We start from the raw sequence: 24,085 nt of genomic DNA, 5'->3' as shown, positions 1-24,085 counted from the left end.
TTTGCTCCAATGCAAAGACCATAATTAATAGTCTCCAAAACTCGTGCTATAAATTTACTAGCTCTTGCCACATGTGGCAGAATTTCAGAGAAAAATATGGTCCCGTTTTTATCATTTCTCAAGCAGATTAGTTCTGTGTGACAAGTCATGCTGCCACTGAGACACGGTCTTGGGGGGGCTGTGTGCTTTAGAGGGTCTCAGCTGGCCGAGCGGTGTGTCTTACCAGTTTCCCGTGTCTTCGGATGGCCTCCTCGGGGCTTGGAGGGTGGTGGACTGGGTCGTACATGGGGTTAACCTTGGTCCTGCCATCTCTTTAAACCTCAGATCAATGCTGCTGCTAAAAGAGGAAGGAAATTTGTCGGATTCGTGTCACAGTGTCACTCGCCGCCTAAACACTGTAATGGAGCTGGCCACGATGGCGTTGTAGAGTCGGGGCTGCACATGAGACACGGTTCCCAAGACAACAGCAAAAGCTGGAACCAAGGAGCCTTCCAAGGACACTCATCTGAAAGCGGAGTGGAGGAGGAACATGAAAGTGGACAGCATCCGACAGAAGGAGACAGTAGTCCCAGCACCCCTAAACCAAAGTGGGGAGACGGTAAGGGCACACATGGGAAGAGGATGTATTCATTTGGCGGGGAGAAGGAGTTTCGAGACAAGGTTTCTCTGTGTAGCCTTGGCTGTCCTGGACTCGCTTTCTAGACCAGGCTGGCCTTGAACTCACGGAGATCTGCCTGCCTCTGCCTCCCGAGTGCTGGGATTACAGGCGTGCACCACCAAAGCCAGTGAGAGTGTATTCTTATGTTCCCCAAACTACACATTTATCTTAAAGAAAATAAGGCAAAGCAAGTGGCTGCCAATTATGAGGACAGTGAACTAAGAATCTAAACTTGTGGGATTGTTTTTTAAGTTATTATAGGAAGGAGTAAGGCAGGGCAGTGTTCCAGACGTTGCTTCTCCCCCTGGCGCTGCGAGCCAGTCAGTCACCTTAGCCCTCTAATAAAATGAAAGAGCTGACTTGACCAAGATAGGAGCTTGGTTTACAAGTGTCTGGTAAGCAGGGTGTGAGAACCTCGGTGCAGGCCTTTCCTGTTGCACACACGCTTTCCACCTCTGAGCTCAGTGGGCGCGCTTTGATCATCACTGGAATATGACAATGGAACATTATGATGAGTCAGATATTGTAACAGGGCTGCCCACAGCCAGAAATAGCTATAGACAATAGCTTTGTTCTTCTCTGTCAAGTCTCAAGTTTTCCCAAGAAATCGGAGAGTATTTACTCTTTTCTTTTTGACGTGTCAAAGTTTCCTGACATCTTTGCAGGAATGTTTTTTTCAAAGCAACATCAAAGGAAACTAAAGACTCTGTAAACCGTGGAGCTAACATGGGCTCTGGAGACAAAGGCCTTGATTTCTGTCTAAAAGGGGGCATTGCAGAGCCTCTTTCAGGGGGCTGTAAAGGGAAGCGGCCCAGTGCCTGCCACAGCAGCCCTGGCCAGTTGACAGCTGCTCCCAGCCTTGTGTGAGCTCTGGCCCTAGACTGTGCAGTGGACTGCAGGCTCTCGGGTTCTGGGACGTGTCCAGTGTCCTGTGCGTGGCAGGGAATTATTTGAGCATCATCTTCTAGAGAAAGAACCAGGAGATGACTATGGAACAGTAAACTGTTAAAGTTGTGCTGGGCTTCTTCTTCTTCTTCTTCTTCTTCTTCTTCTTCTTCTTCTTCTTCTTCTTCTTCTTCTTCTTTTCTTTTCTTTCTCTTTTTCAGCTGAGAACCAAACTCAGGACCTTGCACTTGCTAGGCAAGTTCTCTACCACTGAGCTAAATCCTCAACTCCTGTTAAAGCATATTTTTAGACAGTAAAATATTTATATGGTAAATAACATTTAAAAACTTGTGAGAACAATAAGTATCAAATTCATTCTAATGTTTTTAGAGACTGGGATTGGGGACTATATACTGCTGGGTAAATACTGCATAGCAGCCTCCACTGTGTCCATTGTCTTATTTCTATTAGGAAACAATTCAAAGCCAACATGCTGTAATGTTAGCATTTGATTACGCCGAGGTGGGGGTAGGGAGGGTGTAGAGGCAGCTCAGTCAGGAAAGCACTTGCTCCACAAATATCAACCTGTTGCCCAGCTCCCCCATAAAAGGCAGCTGTGAAGTGCATGCCCGTAATTCCAGTGTTGGACAGGTCAACAAGATGGCCAGATCATGAGCTCTGGATTCAAAAGCTAAGGTAGAGAAAGACTGAGAAAGACACACAACATGAGCCTCCACTCTCCATGTGTGCATGCACCCAGACACACATCACAACATATATACATACATTTCTTTAATTGAGTGGTGGGTATGTTTCTTATTTCTATATTTATTTGTATGTTTTTAATGTCTCATGAAGAACAAATTGTTTGTGAATTTTGAACGGTAAGATTATGGTTTTCCCTTCTCTGTGAACACTTCGCTCCAGATAACAAGCTCTACATGGTCTTCAATGCTTTTGAGGAGGACTCAGCCTGCTGGACCTATCAGGAAGGCGTTCTGTCCATGAAAGTGACAAGGAAAGGAGCTGTCATCAGCACACTTGATGCCAACTGGCTAGAATTAACTACATTTTATTACAAGCAAGGCTTGTCTCTAATTGACTCTTTTGTATGCTGGGAGACACCTAAAGGTGAGTTTCACAATAGGAATATATTTATATGTAAATAATCTAGATTTATGTCAAAACCAATGAAAGTATTTTTACCTTTGGAGTCATATGGCTATAAAGATGGGTATAATTCTTCTAAATATATATTCCAGTCACTGCACAGATTTGTAGCTTTGATTTAAAAGCTTTGGCCTAGCTGGGCATGGTGGTGCACGCCTTTAATCCCAGCACTTGGGAGGCAGAGGCAGGTGGATCGCTGTGAGTTCAAGGCAGTCAAAGACAGCCAAAGCTACACAGAGAAACTGTCTCAAAAAAAAAAAAAAAGCTTTGGCCAGCAGGCAAAGGAAGCTGCAGTAGGCCCCCACAAGCTGGGTTCAAGGCCTAGGACCCAAGATAGAAGAAAGCCAACTTCCCCAAAGTGAGCTCTGGCCTCCACATGAATGCAGAGGCATGCACATGGCTCACATGTGCCCATATCACAGCAAACACACAGAGAGATAAAAAGATTTTTTTTGTTTGCAAGTTTTGTTTAATTGTTGTTTCTCTTTCTCTAATCTTTTTCACTGAGTTAAAATGTCTTATCTGTCTCAAAAACAAACAAACGACTTTCCTTAAAAAGGACTTTAAGAGAGAGTAGTGTTCAAAGAAATGGAAGAAAAATAGTGTGGGCAGACTGCAGAGGATGCACCAGAAAGGTGGGATCTGGGGTTGCTATGATTTTAAGCTCAATGAGGTTGGAACAAAGAGTGGGGGAGAAATCAGACCACTCTGTCCTAAAAGGAACCGTGTAATACCTTCCCTGGGGCAGCTATGACGGCACGGAACCTGTGGCTCCAGGAGATCCTTTTACCAGAGCCCAAGGTGTGCCTGGGCATGCAACATCATGCAGAGATGCCTGGCACACAGCAGGTGCTCAGTAAACATTCCTCCGCATCTTCTGGTTGCTGGAAACATCTTCCAATTTGGTCTTTTGTAGAAATAACAAGGTTTGATGAAAAGAAAGAGGACTTAGGAATCCAACAGACCTAGGTTTAAATTCTCCTGATACTTTCTAGCTCTGTGGTCTGGGGACCCGGGACAGGGGCTGGCAGGCATGTTTCCTAGTCGGGGAATTGAAATTCCCTCTTTGCTGCTGTGGGACTCCAGTGAGGACAGGGCAGATGAGGTCCCGAGGCTCCCTTCCAGGCACGCATTATGTGCAGTGTCATACTCTCGTACGTCTGTACGTCTATTTGGAGGCTGTTTTTTGAGCTTCACTGTTTCTCTCCCTCTTCTTCTCCATCTTCTCTTCACAGCATCTAGGTTGGTGACATTTCAAGTTTTGGTTAGTGACAAACTGCCTAAGGAAAAGCAAAAATACTCTTTGCAGTCTCTCTCGGGCATTCCTGACTTGGGCCTGGCCTGATGGAAATAAAATTAGCTACAGCAGCTGCTTAGGCAGAAACCATGTGGGGCTTTAGTTCTTAGAGCCCCGGGGAGACTGTCCATCTTTCAACAGCTCAGCAATGTCTTTTCAGACACTGTTCTTTGCCAGATCTTTACTGTCCACCTCAGTCTGTGAGGTCTGGGCACTGGTGTGCCGCCAGGACCTTCCTGAGAGTGCCTAGGGACACTGCAGAGGGGAGACTGGTCAGGGTGTGTGTCACTGTGAGAAGAAGAAGGGTTGATTGGACTCTTTGTTTGAATGTTTAATGCCTGCCATCCCAAACACACAGGGAACCATCCCAAATACTGTCAGAAATCAGCTCAGTATGGAGAAATAGAAGTATAAAACTTAGCCAGGGGCAATGGTACACTCCTTTAATCCCAGCACTTGGGGAGGCAGAGGCAGGTGGATCTCTGAGTTTGAGGCCAGCCTGGTCCACAAAGGGACTCCAGGACAGCCAGGGCTACACAGAGAAACCCTGTCTCAAAAAAACAGAAGGAGGAGGAGGAAAACTCAACATTGCCCATCACACTGGAGAGAATGTTCTAGAGACAGCTGTGGAGAGGGGCAATATAGTGAAAAGTTAACCTTGGCAGAGCATGACCTAACATCGCAAGAGATTTTTTTATAGATTCTCTTCCTTTCAAGAAGTGTAGTGGGGTGACAAGGCTGGAAAGTGTGTGTCTTTCTCATCTATGTATATGCTCAGGCTCCGAGTTTGCAATAATGAGCAAGCGTGGCCACAAAGCAGGTTGTGAAGGTGTGAAACCATACATTCATACACACAATTTCAAAAGTAAGAAAAAAATAAACCGGGCTCGGTGGCGCACACCTGCAATCCCAGCACTCGAGGAGGCATAAGTAGGGAGAGTCTGTGAGTCCGAGGCCAGCCTGGTCGACAGGTGAGTCCAGGACAGCCAAGGCTACACAAAGAAACCCTCTGGAAAAAAACAACAAGACAGAACATTCTCCACAGTTCAGTGGAGAGTGGGGTCTGACTTTCACACGTACTCTGGTGCCTCACATTTGACCATGTCCCCTGGAGGGGGAGGCCTGGTGGCACTCAGAGGAAGGATAGCAGGCTACCAAGAAGAGACTTGATACCCTATGAGCATATACAGGGGGAGGAGGTCCCCCTCAGTCACAGTCATAGGGGAGGGGAGTAAGGGAAAAATGGGAGGGAGGGGAGAATGGGAGGATACAAGGGATGGGATAACCATTGAGATGTAACAAGAATAAATTAATAATAAAAAAATTTTTAAAAAAAGAAGAGAAAAGATAAGAAAGAAGAGAGGATGCGTGAGAGATGCCCAGGGGAGAAGTTACACGGTGGTGTTTCAGCTCTGCTTGTAAGCTACTTTGGAATGTGTCTCATTTTCCATGCTCCTATAATTCCAAAACCAACTTTTCAAAATGAGAAAAGCTTGTTGAAATAAAAGCTAGGTATGGTTGCTCAAGCTTGTAAACCTATCAGTAAGGCTGAGTGTTGTCAGGAGTTTATGGCCAGTCTACACCATACTGTGAGACCATCTCAAAGGTTATCACTACTGTAACTACATGTGTTCCCCAAGAAATACCCCCTTTAGACAGCAAATTCTAATAAGAATGAAGAGAAATGTGAGTTTCTCATTGCTTCTTGATTGATAATTTTCTGGTATATGGAAAAAATAAGATATTTGAATAATGAAAGCCAAATATAAATATTTGTGAATTCAAATTTAGATTTTGATTAGATGGCTGCCTTGTGCATCTGGAAATACATGCTTCAGATTAGCTTCCTTTTATTTTCAAATTATTTGTATTAAACCATATCACAAGCACAGTTATTACCAATAAAATTCAGCTCAAAATATCAGTTCTTTCAAAAAAAGAAAACAACAACAAAACAAACAAAGAAAAATGTTCAGAGAATACCCAGCAGAACATGGTGACAAGAGAACCAGGGAACAATGTACAAGAAAGGATGGCCTGGGACTCTCAAGGTGGTAACTTGCTCCAAGGTAAAATGCTTGACTCTGAGCCTGACCACCTAAATTCGGCTATCCAGAGCCCACGTGACAGAAGGAGAGACCTGACTCCTACAAACCTCCCCCCATATCCACACATGTGCCGTAGCATGCACACACTCACATGTGTACACACACATACGCAAACATATGTACAGGACAGTAATAACCTAGGAGGCCATAGGAGGCAGGCATGTAAGAACCGGGCCAGACCCATCAAGGCAAGAGTGCAGAGCAAGCGAGAAGAACCTGGCAGATCTGTGTGGCAGGAGCAGAGCATGTAGGGAAAGTTGGCTCTGGACCAGGTGTGAGAGGTGGGCAGGGCCATCATGCAGGGTCCTGTGCGTCGACGCAGCATTGGCAAGAGCTGGCCAGTGCGCTTTCTATCTCTCTGCCAGCGTCATTCTACACCTTGCGTGGAATAATTCATTCCATGCACACAAGCAAGCCTATGAGAAAACTGATGGGTACAGCCACTAAGCCACATGCCCACACTTGTACAACTAGGACGCAGTGTGGCCAACAAGGTGGAGTGTGTGCTCATTTTTTAACTAATTCTGTGTAGATGTGTGGGTGTGTGCTTGCCACAGTGCATGTGTGGAGGTCAAAGGACAACTTACAGGGGTCAGGTCCCTCCTTGCAGTCAGATCACCAGGCTTGGCTGCAAATGTCTTTATCTACTGAGCCATCTCCCAAGCCAGAGTATGTCACCCTAACTGCCATGTAGTATAGTTATTTCAGTTCATTAGCTAAATATTTTACAAGGGAGCCATGATCTGGTTTTCATTTTGAAAGGACCTTTCTGGCTTCATTTGGGGACGTGGACCATTAAGGAAAAGAAGAGACAGAGTGATGTCTTAGTTACTTTCCTGTTGCCATGACCAAGGCAACTCATTAAAGAATTTTAATTTAGTGCTCACAGTTGCGCGGGGTTGGAGTCTGTGACCACGATGTCAGAAAGCGAGGCAGCAGGCAGGCACACATGGCCCTGGAGCTGGAGCTAAGAGCGCTTATCCTTACCTGCAAGTAGGTGACACAGAGAGAGAGAGAGAGAGAGAGCACTAACAGGGAATGACATCAAAGCCCACACCTCCTTCAATAAAGCCACACCTCCTTCAATAAGGCCACACCTCCTAGTCCTTCCCAAACAGTTCCCCCCAACTGGGGTCCAAGTATCAACTATATGAGCCTATGGAGGCCATTTTCATTCAAACCGACACAGCTGATTACTCTAGCAGTCCCTAAAGAGAGGTTGAGATCATTCTGATAGGGCGTACGTGATAGAGACACAGAATAGCAGTGACCGTGCACACTGGCCCCCACTTCACAGATGGTCCCTGCCCACCTGGACAGGTTAATAAGCAACACAGCCTGTAGACCACAAGTCCCAGAAATGTGGTGTTGGCGATGCTGACGTTTACATTAATGTCGTTGCCATGGTTAAAAGGAATGTGTAAGGTCACATGTCCAGACATGTAGCTTGGTCTTAGGGAATCCTTCAGCCTTGCGCTCCTTGACCCACACATAAGTACCCTTAGGACATTTGCTCCTGAGCCAGGGAATGTATTGGTCACAAGGTCACAGTTTTGCAGGATAAACCTGGAACTTGAGGAAAGGGTTTTTTTCCTTTCTCGAATTAGTTTTTGCTTTGTTTTTTAAAGAAAGGGAAATGGTGGACAAGCATTTCTTTTAAAGATACAATGAGTATATTTGTTTTTCTTTTGTGGTTCTGGCATCAAACCCCAGACCTCACCAATGTGTGGCAAGCACTGTACAACTAAACTAATCCCAGCCTTTTGGGGTTTCAGTGTGTGTGTGTGTGTGTTGTGTTTCACTCTGAAAAAGGGTATCGTTAAGTTGCCCAAGTAACTAAGATTACAGGTAGCTACCCACAACCAGTCAAGATGAATATATTTTAACTGTTTATTTGTGACCCTAGCTGACCTGGAGCTCACTGTGTAGGCTAAGGCTGGCCTAGAATTCACAGACGTTCACCTGCCTCTCTCTCCCCAGTTGTGAGATTAAAGCAGTGTGCCACCATGCCTGGATAAGGTGAATATATTTAAGAGGAATGCAAAGTTTGCATTTAAGACAGAACATTGACAATAAAGAAACCTTATGCTTGCTGAGACTCACTTTTGTCCCTGCCCAGAAGTAGGACACATACGTATTTGGCTAGTGTTGGTATTCAGGAGAGAACAGGCTGGAAGGAGGGAGAAGGAGAGGGAGAGAGAACAGTGAGTCATGCCAGGCTTCATAACATTTTCAGAGCATGCACACAGAACATGCTACCACTGTCAGACATGGAGGGTGTGTAGTTAAAACTTCTCTGGGCAGGAGGGGGCGCCCTGTATTTTTACATACCTGAACCGCGAAGGCCCGTCCATTGGAAAGTTCTGGGCTATCCAGTGTTATCTGGGCTCTGCCATGTTGAGGGGCAATGCTCCCAGCAGAACAGTGATGAGGAAAGCTATCCTTAAGATCTGTGCGCCGCCCCCCCCCCGCACCTCGAAACTTAACCCCTCTCCAAGCTGTCCTTGCAGCTCATTCTCGCTGCCACTGCTGTTGAGAGAATGTGTCAAAGACTAAGCACTCTCTCCCAGAACGGTCAGTGCAGGCATCAGTGGCCCTAGTGTGAGCGCTGAGAGAGCCAACTAGCGACTCTAAAGCAAGGACTTTGGTTTGTAACTAAAGTACATCATACAGAGTGGAGAGCATTCGTTCAATGTGTAGCTAAAGGGAACACACAGACTCACGATCAGGACTTGATAGAATCCCAGAAGGCTTCCTATGGCCTTCCAGCTAGTGTTGCCTGTCTCCTCACCCACTTGCCCTGGGATGCCTGTTTTGGACTACACCAAGATAGAATTTACTCTACAAATTATACTACTTTGTCCCACATGGGTTTTGAAAAGGGGTTTCATTCTATAGCCCGTATTGCCCTTCAACTCAGCAAAATCCCTCCACCTTCGCCTCACAAATGCTGAGATTACAGGCATTGGCTAGCGCTCGGCCAGGCTGTTTGTAGTCTTTTGTATCTGGCTTCCTTTGTACAGCATTCACCAACAGTGCTGCATTACAGTGAGCCTCATTTTTATCTCCGCATTGTTGGAGTATACAAATTGTGCTTGCTTTTAAACCGAGGGGTTTAGAAGTGGGTCGGTGTGGTGATTCCACGAGAAGGTGTTTGCAGCCACGCTTACCGGCTGAGATCACACAGGGAAGAAGAGAGCTGGCTCCCGCAAGTCGGCCTATGACCTCCACAAGCACCATAAGTTGGACACACAGACTACTCAGACAGACAGACAAAATTTTTAAAAATTAAGGCTTATACCCGAGCTTGGTAGCACATGCCGTTTATCCCAGAGGCAGACAGATCTCTGAGTTTGAGGCCAGCCTGGTTTATTTAACAAGTTCCAGGCTACCCTGTCTCGAGACAAAACAAACGGTTAGAGGTGTGTATCTTCTAATATTGAACACAAGAAACATAGTTTTCATACTGTAAAGTCCTGAAGGAAATAGAGGCAGGTTGTAACTGTGTAATTACTGCAATATATAATTCTTTTAAAATCCACAGCCCTATCCTATAAAATACAGCTCTAATTATTGGTTCTAATTCTACTGGTAACTGGCACAACAGTGGGGACCATAGTCAAAGGAAGCAGAACATATTTTACTGTGTTTCTAGGAACCATCTCAAAAAAATGTGCATTCTCTTTGTATTCTTCCTTAAATGCTAATAGTTTTAAGAGAAGTGAGGGAAAGCCAGGTGTGGTGGCTTTTAATCCCAGCACTCAGGAGGTAGAAGTGGCAAATCTCAGAGTTCGAGGCCAGTCTGGTCAACAGAACAAGTTCCAGAATAGCCAGAGCTACAGAGAGAACCCCTGTCTTTAAAAATAAAAAATAGAAAGAAAGAAAGAGAAAAAAGTAAGAACCAATTTGCCTCAGGAGGCAGAGGCAGGCAGATCTCTGTGAGTTCGAAGCCATCCTGTTCTACAAAAGCAAGTCCAGGATAGCCAGGGCTTCAAAGAAACCCTGTCTCAAAAAGAATAAAAAAAAAATTTGCTCTCATATTTCAGCCTCTAAATAAATATTAACACTAAACAATTACATTAAAATTAGTTTTGTCTTATTTTTTAAGCTTAAAATATCATGTGAAAATTTGTTAGCCTTTCTTATTCAGAAAATTATCAATGTAATGGTTGGTCCGCGAGGGCAAAGAGAGCAGGGGTGACCGACAGGGACAACTTCCAAGACCAGCTTCCGGGAGGCAGTTCAATTTTTATTCCGGGTGAATGAGGGTTATATAGAACTTTGGAGAGGAGGTAGGGACCTCAGGGTGGGTATAGACTATTGCTGAAGGCACTGAGATGCCTCATTTATATGGAGAGGCATGCCAGGAATCCCAGGCTGAATCGGTTCTTTTTTTGGGGGGGGGGGGGGTTGTGGGGTTTTTGTTTTGTTTTGTTTTGTTTCGAGACAGGGTTTCCCTGTGTAGCCGTGGCTGTCCTGGACTCACTTTGTAGACCAGGCTGGCCTCGAACTCACAGCAGTCCGCCTGCCTCTGCCTCCTGAGGCTGAATGGGTTCTTATCAGGAGAAAAGGAATGTGACCTGTAACTTCCCTAGGACTTCCTGACATGCCTCAGGGAGAAGGTATGGGGATCTGGACTCCCTGGGCACAGAGGAACCGCACTGACAAAGGGAATCCTCCATTTTGCACACAGCTAAGGGCTTTCTGGTCATGGTGGACTGTGCCCTCAGCAGCAGAATTTCCCAACAAAACAGGAATTTTTTTTAGAACAAACAAATCATTTTTAATGGAGATTGTGACAATAAAATAAAAATTAATATGGTGATAAATTACAAAATATGTTCCTTAATAAAATACAAACATGCAGTACAGATTATACTCGGAGCATCCTAAGCAATTTATTCAACCAGGGTGGCAGACTATCAGCAAAAACACGAGGTAAGGTCATCGGAATAGTGGGGAGCTAGGGGGTTGTTGGGTTTGGTTTGGTTTGGTTTGGTTTGGTTTGGTTTGGTTTTTTGAGACAGAGATCTCTGTGTAGCCATCATTGCCCTGGACTCACTCTATAGACCAGGCTGGCCTCGAACTCAGATCTCAGCCTGCCTCTGCCTCCTGAGTGCTGGGATTAAAGGCATTTATTACAACTACTGGGCTCTTATTTTAGAGGGCATGAGAGAACATTTGTTTTGAAATGGAAATACTTATTAAGACTTCTGATGTATAACCACGTATTTATAGGCAAAAAACAAATGTCTTCATTATAGTCAGTATGTACATGTTATAATTGTAACAAAACAATTCTGTTCTCTGTGACAAACAGGGGGAAATTGGATGTGACATGTGCTACATAAACCCCACAATGTTTACCCACCACACGACCATGAGAAAAAAAATGTCTTCTATTGCAAAAAAAGAGACAAAAGAATTCCCACTAAGCCCTTTAGGTTATGCCATATGCTTATTGTCAACTATTCAAGAAAAACTCAGAGAGGACTTCCTTTAAACTTCCTTCCCAGCAGGGCCTGTGGGACAATGACTTCTGCTAGCGTCTTCCGGTCACTGTGTGGGGACTTGGGATTTTTTAATGCACTGAAGTAACGAATTGTTCGGTGTCTATAGTGTGTGTGTGTGTGTGTGTGTGTGTGTGTGTGTGTGTGTGGTGTGATACATGTGTGCACTTGCCCAAGCGCATGAATGTGGAGACCAGAAAGGTCAACATCCAGCTATCTCTCCCTGTCACTCTGCACCTTATTTTGGGGAGCAGGGTCCCCCACTGAACCTGGGGCTTAGAGTCCAAAAGAGGGCATGGGGTTCCCTGAAGCTGAGGCTAAAGACAGCTGTGAGCTACCCAGTGTGGGTGCTGGCACTGAACCCCATCCTCCGGAAGAACAGCCAGCACAGTGCTAAGCCATCTCTCCAGCCTATTCCTGTAGTCCAAAAGAGCATGCCATGTAGCCCAGGCTGGCCTCAAACCTGTTATGTAGCCAAGGATGACCTCCTATCTCTGCTTCTCCTCAAATCCTGGGATTACAAGTGCAAGTCACCTCACCCAGCTTCTGTGCATTGCCAGGCTGGAACCTGGGGCACACGCACAAGGAAACAGCTTCCAGTTGACAAGTTTTTCTTCCAGCTTGCTATCATGGTGACCCTAAGGAATTTGGCAATCCTTAGAAACTGAATTGTATCTTTTCCCCCCGCAGGGGACCATTCACCTAAATCTCTGGAAGGCTTTTTTATCTATGAAGAAGAAGATTCTGGAGTTCCCGGTTCTAACAGGAGAGGAAACGATGCCATTGTGGTAGAACAGTGGACCATCATCGAGGTGAGCTGCAGTTTCTGACAGTTCTGGTTTCCTTTTCTGTTTGATTTTACACAGTAAAGGTCATCGTTACCCAGTATGTACAGTATCCTTAAACACAGATGGTCCCTCGCATCGAAATGTCATTAGAAAAGGATGGACAAATTTCTTTCATGAGCTTTACCCACGTTTTCAAACATTTCAGTAAAATAGCAAAAACAGTTGTCTGCACCTAAAAAAAAAAAAAAAAAAAGGTTCCCCTAAACCTGAGATTTTTAGCTCCAAACAAAACCCCCTGGTGCTGAAACTGTCTCTACAAAATGCCTTGGCGATTGGCTGGAAATATTGGTCCAGTCATCACCTAGTCTTGAACCAATGAGCAATCAACGTGATGCACCTTCTTTAACCATCCAAGGTGATTTTTGAAGTAAAAACAGCCAAAGGTTTTCTTGCCTGTGTGGGCGCCAGGACAGATATGTCACACAGCACTGTCCTTCCTAATCAGAGGTGACACACTGCTACTGGGGTTGTGCAGTTCCAGCTTCAGATGTCTACAGCCACTGCTTCTGAGGGGGACAGATGCCTTCAGGGACCCCTGTTGAGGGTACGAGGCCCTCACAGACAGGGTCTTTCAAGAAAACATTTTGACTTTCTGGCCTTACAAAGCCATAGAGGACAGAGCTCATTTTCACAGAAACTGGAAACCCCACTGAGGGGGGCTGGGGAAGGTGTGAGGCAGAAGTAAAGATGCAAGTGAGCTCCGGTGAGGCAGGAACAAAGGCTACACACCGAGGCCCTGTCCCCTGGCTGCCCACCCGCAGCCCAGTGCCCAGACCGAACCTACTTTGTAAGCAATCATGGAGCTGACGCCCTAGGGAGCTTTTAAAATGCAGATTCCCAGCTCTACACATTGGAATCTGAGAACCACGGCTTTCCCAGGACCACAGAAAGGCCTGAATGGCCACTGTTCACTTGCTGTGTGTGAAGGGAGCGGTGGCGGAAGGCGGGCTCCTGGGGCCTGCGTGGGCTCCATGGCCCTGGACCAGTGGACAGAGAACCACACTGGAGTTCCTGCCACCACCCCTCCCCACCCCTCCTCACCCCACCCCCACCCCTCATTCCAGCTGCTGGGTGGCCGGCTGCATTTGCCACCAGACTGTCAGCGCATATGTTTACTCATGCAGGGCTGTGAAGTCAAGACTGATTACGGCCCGCTGCTGCACACCCTGGCCGAGTTTGGATGGCTTCTGACAAGCGTGTTGCCTACGCCCATACTGAGACATGACAGGTAATGCCCATGCGTCCTCACCTACACATTTCATCCTAAAATCTGTTCATTTGTGAGATAAAGTAACCGATGCTTGTTTAAAACCTGTGAGAAATGCTTCTAATGTGGTTCCATGGATTTGGAGGTTAGCAAATCCAGTTCCTTCGTGGTCCAGGCCTACAAACCCTCGGCCTCCTCACACTGAGGGCAGAGCTGTCCCCACACAAGCCAGGCTTAGGGCTTGTGGGTGGGAGCAGGCAGGAAGGGATCCCTGGCTGCCTTGCTCCTCCACGTGCTCCCAGCTGACAGGTTAGCTGTCCCCTGCAGTGCTTGTTTGGATGCCCACACTGACACCAGACTCAGAATCTCACAGTGTGCACTTCCATTTCCTCTCTCTGCTCAGACTTTCTTAAGAGGGGGGTGTAGGTCACCAAATCTTATTAATTAAATAATTGTGTGTGTGTGTGTTTGTGGTTTTTCAAGACAGCAGGGTTTCTCTGTGTAACAGTCTTGACTATCTTGGACTCATTTTTTGTAGACCAGACTAGCCTCAAACTCACAGCGATCCACCTGCCTCTGCCTCCCAAGTACTGGGATTAAAGGCATGCACCACCATGCCTGTCTAATTAAATAATTTTTAAAGGAGCCAGTTGATTCTTCCGTGTAAGCTGCTTCACTGTCTCTTCATCCCGGAGATGCCTCCTCTACCCTGACTGTCACCCTGAGCATCACTGCCTGCCACAGCTGCCCCACCCAGCTGTCTACTTTCCTCAGGTGGCACAGTGCCCCCCGGGGCCTTATCATCATGGCTTCCTATTCCCGGTGGCCATCGTGTGTAACTAGGCACAGGTGTGAGAACTCACGCTTCCAGGTCTCACCTGTCTCCTCTGGACTTCGCAGACTGTAAAAACCTGTGCCTCACATGGCTTTAGGATAGAGCCACACTTTTTTTTTTCAAGGGCGGAGGGATCAAGGACGCACTAAGACATTCAGAGGAGCAACGAGAGACAAACAAACAGCTCGTCCATTTTCCTTCTCTGAGTGCCAACTCCCTCGCACATAATTTCCTAACTTTCTCCATCTACCATACCTGTGGAGCATCAGTCCAGTAGGGACCACTCAGTCTTCACAGTGGGCTACGTGAGCCAGCGCACGATGCTTACAGATGCTGCAGACCCACCCCAGTGGGACAGGCAGACGCTTAGAGGATGGGACCCAGGCATTTGCCTTGTCCCAAGTTCCTCAAACATGCAGGCATTTGAGAAATTTGCAGGGGCTTCTGAAACACAGAGAAACTCTTCTGCCTCAGCCATGGGTCAGTACCCAGCGTTCCACACACACTGCCTGAACAACGTGTGTGCCTGTGTCTTCAACTTGTTTTGTTTGTTTGTTTGTGAGACAAGGTCTCTCCATGTAGCCTTAGCTATCCTGGAACTCACTTGGTAGGCCAGGCTGGCCCTAAACTCAGAGATCTACTTGCCTCTTCATCCTGAGGGCTGGAATTAAAGGTGTGTGCCACCAACATGTCCGGCTTATTTGTCTCTTCGATGGCTGTCCTAGGTGTCATTTGGCCTGATACAGGAAGAATTACAGACCTTCCAAAATGCATAAACCCTGAACCTGTCCTCTTCCTCCTCCCCTTCCCCTGAGGAGACGTATAGTTATTAACCTTGCCATTCATGCGGGGGTCCCAGCTGGCCTCGCTGCTAAGCATTTCCCACAGCGCTCTGAATGAAAGGGCAGGGCGTCTGGCAGCCAGCCCACTTCTGCTGAGCTGCAGTGGCATTTCCTGTATCCGGTCAGGATCCGTTTGGGACCGAAGGCCTAAGCCTAAGGGTGGAACTAAAGTATGCTGTGATCCCTGTAGACCTGAAAGTGGGAGCAAGGCTGTGAGACATGAAGCCAGACTCAGCCATCTTGGGACAAACTGTGAGGGCCTAACCTGCAGCCCGTGCTTTGGAGACTTCCTCACGAGGAGTGGCTGTATTGCCAGCTCTTGAACAGAGGGAGAGAGGTGCCACGACTTTACCACCATGCACATTTCTACTGTGCCCCAGATCCTCCCAGGCTATGGTGGCGGCCCTCTTCCCCGTCCCTGTGAGGGCTTATCTTTCTGTGCTATTAGAATGGCAAGGGGCTGACTGCTCACTAAGTATACATTGTCAGGGAGTCCTTTCTGTAATAACTTAAGGATTGGGGCCTGGAGAGGCGGCTCAGTGGTTAGGAGCACTGCTGCTCTTCCAGAGGTCCCGGGTTTGATTCCTAGCATCCACACGGTGGCTCACAGCCATCGGTGGCTCCAGTCTCAGGAGGATCCGATGCCCTTTTCTGGCTTCCTGACGCACTGCAGGCATGTGGCACGTTTACATACAGACAAAACACCCATAAACATAGAGTAATTTAAAAAAAATTTTTTTTCATTTGTTAAGGGTTTTTTAAGGTAAGTTTCAGGACAGTATTAGGGAATAATCCAACCCTGTAGGTTTTGAATGTGTCTAGCAACCCTCAGACCAGCTCCACGTGCTTCTAGAATAGATGCGTGTCTCAAGACTGTAATGGGGAAAGGGCACATCTTTGCTTCTGTTCAGTTGTTATTATTTGATGTTTTATAATATATCGACACTCTCCAAACATTGTTAAGTGAAATTAAGAAACAAAAGGTGTGGTGTGTGGCACACGCCTTTAATCCCAGCATTCGGGAGGCAGAGGCAGGTGGATCGCTGTGAGTTCGAGGCCAGCCTGGTCTACAAAGTGAGTCCAGGACAGCCAAGGCTACACAGAGAGACCCTATCTCGGAAAAAAAAAAAAAAAGAAAGAAAGAAAGAAAAGGTCAATCTACCCATGAAAAGATGCAGAAGCAGCCATGGCGCCTGGTTCTGAAGTCATTTACGAGACAGCCAAGTGTACCTCATGTCGTGTTAACACATAGCCTCGGTCTCCTTAGTGCTGCGGTCACAGGGGATGCCCCACACCAGCCTGCGTGCCTTTAAGACCTTTAACCTCACATGTGCATGTGACTAAATGGTCAAGAGACGAATCCATTCTTTTTGTTTGGTTGATTTTGGTGAGCCAATAAGTTTACTTTGGGTTACTTACGGGAAAAGGATCAGGGTTCACTTCCAGGCACATGGGTGCCTTCCAGTACCCACATCACTGCCAAAAACATTCCTTCCTCTCCCGGCAACTATTTACTGCCCGTCGATCCCATCCCCCTCCACAGAGAATGTTGATGCTGCCAACCTGTGGAATTTCTGCCTGTAATTTATCACAACACTGAGAGAGAGGTCACGAGTGCCATAGCCATGCTGTGCCCAGCAGGCAGCATACCCCTTCTCCAGCCCACCACTCCGCCATGCTCCCTTAGGCTCAAGCGGGTGGTGTGGGTGTCCTGTGTGAGGCTGAGTATCCACTATTCACTTTCTCAGCTCTTCACCAGTTAGGAGTCAGAACAGTAACAGCTGCTGAGTGCAAAAAGACACTCCTCACCCCAAAGCTGACAGCGGCCCCGGGCATAAAGATTCTCAATGATCTGACAGGCACCTCATGTCCACCCGGCAAATGACAGTTGCAGATTCCCATCTGAACAACGGCCTTCTCACCCATAGCCATTTAAGTAATTTACAGCACCAGGAATAAATTAACTATTAATGTGTGCCCTTAAAACAGTTGTGGGTGCTGGAGAGAGGGCTCCGTGGTTAAGAGCACTGACTGCTCTTCCCGAGGACTGGGGTTTAGCTCCCAGCATCCACATTTGGACCATACACCTACACACATAAAATAAAAATAAATAACAAAATCTCAGAAGAAACAATTGCTGCGAATGAAACACATAGAAAGTACATTAAGCACAAAGGACATGAACTCACGCTTTAAGCATTCACTCACTGCCAGCCAGGAAGTGAGCCTACGTGCTGTGACGCTCTTTTCTCTGTGTTGCTTTCATTCATGAGTTTTGTCTGTGTGTAGCAATGCGGGCCCTCGTCCTCCTCCACAGTATCTATCCTGTTGGTGGTTGTGGCCAGTCCCTCCCAGCTTATAGGAACCCTGGGGTGCACCTGTGGGCACTCTGTAAGTCAAAGTGCTGGGTCATTGGGCATTCTTTGTTTAGTTCGGCCACATAAATGTCATCGTCGTCATCATCACTGACCCAAGTAGGCTGCTTCTGCTTTCACCTGCAGCCGGGTGGGAGCGTTGCCTTTCCTCAAGCATAAGCTATCACTGTACTTCAATATGGCACCATTGTGTGGTGTGTGATCTCTGTGGTCCCCATGTGACTTTTGTTTTTGTTTTTAGCTTATGTGTGTGTGTGTGTGTCTATCTGTCTGTCTGTGTATGCACGCACCTGAATATATATCTATGCACCACGCGAGTGCAGATTCCCACAGAAGCCAGGAAAAGGTGTGGGACCACTTGGAACTGGAGTTAGGCAGTTGCTACCCATGTCCTGGGTGCTGGGAATCCAACCCATGTGCTCTGGGTGAGCAGCAAGTGCTTCTAACGCCTGAGCCATCTCTCCAGGCTCTTTTAGTTATTGTTTTCCTTATGAATGAGGTTGAATACATTTTCCTTTCATGAGCCACTGAGTTCTTTGATCAAGTACCTGTTTGAGTCTTTTGCTCACATTTAAGATTGTATATATAAATTATTTAAATATAATTGATGAGAATTTCTTATTAGTTTAGTTAAATATTGCAACTTTCACCATGTCTGTAACTTGTGTTTTTACTCCCTGCTCTTTTCATGGTCTGTCTCTGTCTCTGTCTATCTGTCTGTCTGTCTCTGTGTCCCAGGGCCTCAGGCATCCTAAGCAAGAACTGCAGCACCAAATCACATCTTCAGCCCCATGGTATCCCACAAAAATAGCTTCAATTTTTAAGAATCCCTGAAGGCATTATCAAGCTGTATTTAGAACTCTTCTGTTTGGAGGGTTTTGGTAGTGTTTGGCTTTTTTCTATATACATATAACATGTTATTTACTTTTGTGCAAAACTGAACTCACTAGAATTCACTCATTTAGTAATTTAAGACAGGGCTCTTTACATAGGCCTGGCAGTCCTGAAACTCACTATGTAGACCAGGGTGGCCTTGGTCTCACAGAGATCTGCCTCTCAAGTGCTGGGATGAAGATGTGTGCCACATCGCCCAGCTTCGCTGGGATTTTATTTTTTATTTTGGGTTTTCAAGACAGGATCTCTCTGTGTTAGCCTTGAACTCGCTGTGTAGACCAGGCTGGCCTCAAACTCACAACGATCCGCCTGCCTCTGCCTCCCGAGTGCTGGGATTAAAGGCATGCGCCACCACACCCGGCTCTTCACTGGGATTTTAAAGCAAAGCTTTCAGTAGCTGGTTCTTGATCCAGTGCTTAGTGTTTTCCCCTGGTACTCCCCGCCTCCGGCTAACAACCAGGCCTGTGAGTTTAAGCAGGCTGATTGCCTTGCGGTGGGTGGGGAAAGGGGCGGAGGGAGGCACTTGTTTTCATTTTCCGCAGTATTCCCCACTACAGTGCACTCTGCACATTGTAACTTAGCAGATGCTAAGCAGACTTTTTCAAAGCAGCCTAAACTCATCCGCTACTTGGAAGGCTGTATGGCCCGGCCTCCTGCTTCTGCAGCCAGACCGCCACTGGGGTGTTTGGCCTTGACCTGGAGTGCTCGGGTGCTGGCTTTTTCCAGTGTACCCCAGGACTCCCAAACACAGCTGCAGTCTAGTCTATATGCTAATCCCTTTCATAGTGCCTCACAGTTTATCCCCAAAAGTTACATCATCCAAAGTGTTGTGTTCTGACAGGATACGTCAGACTGAAATGAAATGGACTGTAAGAAGTCTTTTAAACTGGGCGGTGGTGGCACACGCCTTTAATCCCAGCATTTGGGAGGCAGAGGCAGGTGGATCCCCTGAGTTTGAGGCCAGCCTGGTCTACAAAGTGAGTCCAGGACAGCCAAGGCTACACAGAGAAACCCTGTCTCGAAAAACAAAACAACAACAACAAAAAATCTTTTAAAAATAAAATTGTAGCAGTCTCCTCCTAGCACTTTGGGGGTTAGCTCTCCTACTTCCCCAAATTAGTGGCTCCCATACGTTTGGAATGCTCTGCTAGTGTCCCCTGACTGCACGCTGTAGGGCCAAGCTTCACTCGCAGCCCTCTTCCAGAGCAGAGAGCATGGAATCAATTGCAGCAAAGAGCACAGCTCTGTCGGGCTCTTGGCATGATAGACGTGGTTACTGAGCAACTGTAGCTGCTGCGGACACGCCTCCCCACGAACCCAGGCAGCCTAGGAAGCACTCCAGAGGATCCCGCCCTGAGTGGCTCTGGCGAGGAGGGCTCTGCCATGATGACAGCTAAAGCTAAGTCAGAGGGACAGAGTGGCTGGCTACAAAGAGGCATGTCAAAAGAATCGAACAGGCTTTGGCTATCTCAGTGGGAAACACATATAAAGTGCCCCACAGGCTCCCCAAATTAGTTATATATATATATATATATATATATAATAACAGCATGATTTAGAACTAGCAGGAAACTTACTTTCCAAAACATAAGGGAAAATAGTACATTCTGGTACCTTCACTTTTTGAAGATCTTAGATATCCATTAAAAATACCATCACATATAGAAGGAATGCAAGGAAATGTAAATACACGCTGGTCACAGGTATGAACATAGGCAGGTACTGAGAAGAACCAGAGAGGAAACAAAACGTGAAAATAATTTTTGCAAAACTGGTGAGATTATAATCAAAGGTGGAGGCTTTGTTTTGGGGGGTGGTTGTAATTACTATATTGTGTTAAGAGGACTTTTAATTACTGTAAATTATTTTATTTTATGTATGAGTATATATATGGCTATGTGAATAAATGCCCTGTGTGTGCAAATGCCCGTGGGGGAGAAAAGAGGATGTCGGAGCCCGTCGGGCTGGAGGCACAGGTGATTTTCAGCCACCTGCTGTGGGTGCTGGGAAGTGAGCTCAGGTCCCCTTGCAGAGGACCTTCTAAACAATTCTTTTAGATTTATTTTAAGGTGTGTGAGTGTTTTCCCTGCATTTACGTGCATCGTGCACATGCATTCCCTCAGAGGCCAGAAGAGGGCGTCAGATCCTCTGGAACTCAAGTTAGAGGCAGTTGTAAGCTGTTATGTCCATGTTGGGAATTGAACCTGATCCTCTGAAAGAGCAGCCAGTGCTTTTCCATCTCTCCCGCCCCAGCAGCATCACTGGGTCAACTCTCCAGCTTCTTGCTTAGTTAACTTTTATGTGTCTGGATGTTCTGCCTACATGTTTGTGCACCGTGTGCCTGGCAGATGCCAATGGAGACCAAAAGAGGGCATTGGATCCCCTGGCACTGGAGTTACAGCCAGCCATGAGCCACCATGTGGGTGCTGAGAATCGAACCCAGGTCCTCTGGAAGAACACAGAGTGATCTCTCTAAACCCCGCCCCTCCCAATTAATTTTTTTCATATAAGGGTTTTTTCCTTTTTGTTTTTCAATGCAATTTGTAGAGTCATATTGCATAACTATTTGGGGATCAGAAGATTACCCCCACATAATATGTATATAGGCCAACCTAATCAAATATAGAGAAAATTACTAATTTGCTAGAACAAAGTATAATGACACATATATGAAAATGTCATAATTAAATCCATTTGTTGGTATCTAACTTTAAAAAGCAAATAAAAGTTCTCTAGGATTAAAAAGATTCTTAATTCACAAACACTAATGTCACTATTTTAACTTCCAGTGAAGGGAATTTGGCTACAAAGCAGGTCGTGTTTCTCCAGAGGCCAGCAACGTGGAGCTCAGCTGCTCAAACCCCAGAAGTGAGTAAAAGTCACCAAGTCTGATGTTATGAATAAGACAAGACAGAAAAACATTCTATCCTTAAGCTCTCTGTATCATTCTAAACCCAGAATAGGATAGGGGTGGGGGCTCCCTACAGAAACAGTCTCCTAAAGAAGAAACTGACTGGTTCCCCCAGAACCCGCTATAGAAGGGAGAAAACTGACTCCCAAAAATTGTCCTCTGACCCGCACACATGCTGTTGGCCTGCATGCACCTACACTCACTCACACACATGTACTCACATACATTAACTAATAATAAAATAAAAATTGTAATTTGTTTTCAAAAAGAAAGAACATACACCCATACACCGGCCCTCCCAAAACATGCCACAGTTGTGAAGTCTACTAAAGTATGCTGTTTGAACCTACATTGGCATCGGGGCCATTTGCGCTGCAGGCAGTTAAGAAAGAGCGGACACAGGACGTGCCTTCTGCTGTCCCTTTGTGGCTGCCATAGAATGGCGTGTACCTCACCTTGCAGAGGTAGCGGGTTCCCAATCTTCATACACATCTGCTCTCCCTTGTCAGAAGGGACTGGTACTGCGGATGACTCTTTCTGACTTGAATCTATAACTCATTCTCCACTATTTTCCCATGCACACCCCTTCCCTGGAAGCTCACACTGCCTTTCCTTGCCCAGTCACTTGTCCACAGTCTGTCAGCCTCTGTAAAAGCTGTGCTCTGCTCAAAGTCTTCCACACCAAGCCATCTCCTTGAGTTTTTGCTTCTTTTCTACAAAGTCCCTGTGTTCATACAAAATAAAGACCTGTCCTCTTCCACTGTAGTTCCCAGGCCTTGGCTACCAATCCTAGCACGGTAGAGAGAAAAGGGTTTTCTCCGTTCTTTGTCTAAGTTTTGTGAGTCAAAGTGTCTGTGTTTGCAAAACTCTGCACAATTTCGGGTATCTTGACCTCTGACTACAGCCCAACACTTCTCTATTGTCCCAAGCTGACACAGGCCAGCCTTTTCTTTTTGGATGGGTGTGGAAACAGGGTCTTTTTATATAGCCCTGGATGTCCTGGAACTCACTTTGTAGATTGGGCTGGCCCAGACTCAGAGAGGTCTGCCTGCCTCTGCCTCCCGAGTGCTGGGATTAAAGGTGTGCACCACCACGTCTGGCTGATGTCCTGCTTTTCCCTGAGGTAGGATACTGAGCAGAGGGTGCCTTACTTGAAGCTGGAACAATGTTTTTGATTGGGAGAAGACTGTACTGAAAATGCCTAACTTGCGATAGGACCCACACACACCAACAGTGTATGCAGTTCAGCCATGCTATGATAATTTCAGTTAGTTTTGGAGCAAGGTTGACTAGCTGCATAAATAAGTAGGCTGAGAGGTAGGGAACGGGCCAGGAAGATGGGGAGGCAGGGGAAGAGAGTCACCATCTAAAAAGGCTGACTTAGCGCCCACATGTAAACACGGTGCCCCTCACCTCAGGGAGGATAACACTGGCTCGTGCGTTTACAATGGAATATTCTGTTGAGAAACAGCACAGCTAGCTCTGAAAGAATGGACAGATTTTGTCCTAGTTAAGGTTACTATTGCTGTGATGAAACACCACAACCAAAAGCCAGGTTAGTGAAGAAAGGGTTTATTTGGCTTTTATTTACACACCACTGTCATCGAAAGGAAACCAGGACAGGAACTCAAACAGGACAGGAACCTGGAGGCAGGAACTGCTGGAGGGGCCATGGAGGGTGCTGCTTGCTGGCTTGCTCACTCTGCTTTCTTATAGAGCGCAGGACCACCAGCCCAGGCGTGTCCCCACCCGCAGCGTGTGCCTGCCCCCCATCAGCCACTAATTAAGAAAATGCTCTACAGGCTTGCCTGCAGCCAGATCTCATGGAAGCATTTCCCTAATTGAGGCTTCCTCCTATCAGATGACTCTAGCTTGTGTCAAGTTGACAGAAAACCAGCAAGCACGAAAGCTTTCAACTCTTCTTTCTTCCACACAGTGACCTTATCGTTAAATAACAAACGTTCTTTCCTTTCCATTTTTAACATTCTCCCAATGGTCATCCTGCTTTTAGGACAGGCCGTACTCACTCACAGCACATGGGACTTGGATCAATGGAGGGCCGCGCATTGCGTTTGAGTCCCAGTCAGCAACTTCACAGCCTTTTCCACTTAGAGCTGAGAGCAGTGTCTTGATTTCTTGAAAATCTTTAGGCTCCTTCAGCTTGAAATTCCAGAGCTGAGCATTGGTCTCAGCGGCAGAGCTTTCAGCTAGTGCACACAAGGCTCCAGACTCAGTCCCACATGTTAAAAAAAAAAGGGGGGGGGGGCGACAAGCCTTCTGGGTAATATGGCGAAGTTGCTCCTATGTGATGCAGTAAAAGTCAGAACAAGACTCCACTCCAAAGAGAGAGGGAGAGAGAGAGTGTCCGGAGCCCACAGGGGAGTTAGGACAGCTGGAAAGTGTGGACGGGAGGCTGGAACAGAGAAAAGAAGAGCCAGGGTGAGATTTACAGAATCCTCCCCTGGAGGAGGCCCTGAGCATGGCTGCCACTAGGTGAGTCACACTGACCCGCCACTGGAGTCTCTAGGGATGACAGTCTTTCTAG

The 24,085-nt window shown here is 46.6% G+C and overlaps 1 protein-coding gene across 1 annotated transcript in view; it reads left to right on the top strand.

The window, feature by feature from the left end:
- Positions 1-24,085, top strand: part of Rftn2 (raftlin family member 2) — a 56,620-nt gene that overhangs the window by 21,309 nt on the left and 11,226 nt on the right. The window contains exons 4-8 of the mRNA XM_051153831.1: positions 325-598; positions 2,471-2,674; positions 12,319-12,440; positions 13,601-13,704; positions 21,419-21,497. Of these exons, the coding sequence (XP_051009788.1) occupies positions 325-598; positions 2,471-2,674; positions 12,319-12,440; positions 13,601-13,704; positions 21,419-21,497 (783 nt within the window). The remainder of the gene's footprint in view (positions 1-324; positions 599-2,470; positions 2,675-12,318; positions 12,441-13,600; positions 13,705-21,418; positions 21,498-24,085) is intronic.

The sequence above is a fragment of the Acomys russatus genome, chromosome 12 (genome assembly GCF_903995435.1).
Source record: "Acomys russatus chromosome 12, mAcoRus1.1, whole genome shotgun sequence".
In the NCBI taxonomy this organism is placed as follows: domain Eukaryota; kingdom Metazoa; phylum Chordata; class Mammalia; order Rodentia; family Muridae; genus Acomys; species Acomys russatus.
Note: the sequence above shows the minus strand (reverse complement) of the source record. Positions and strands in the feature narration are given on the sequence as shown.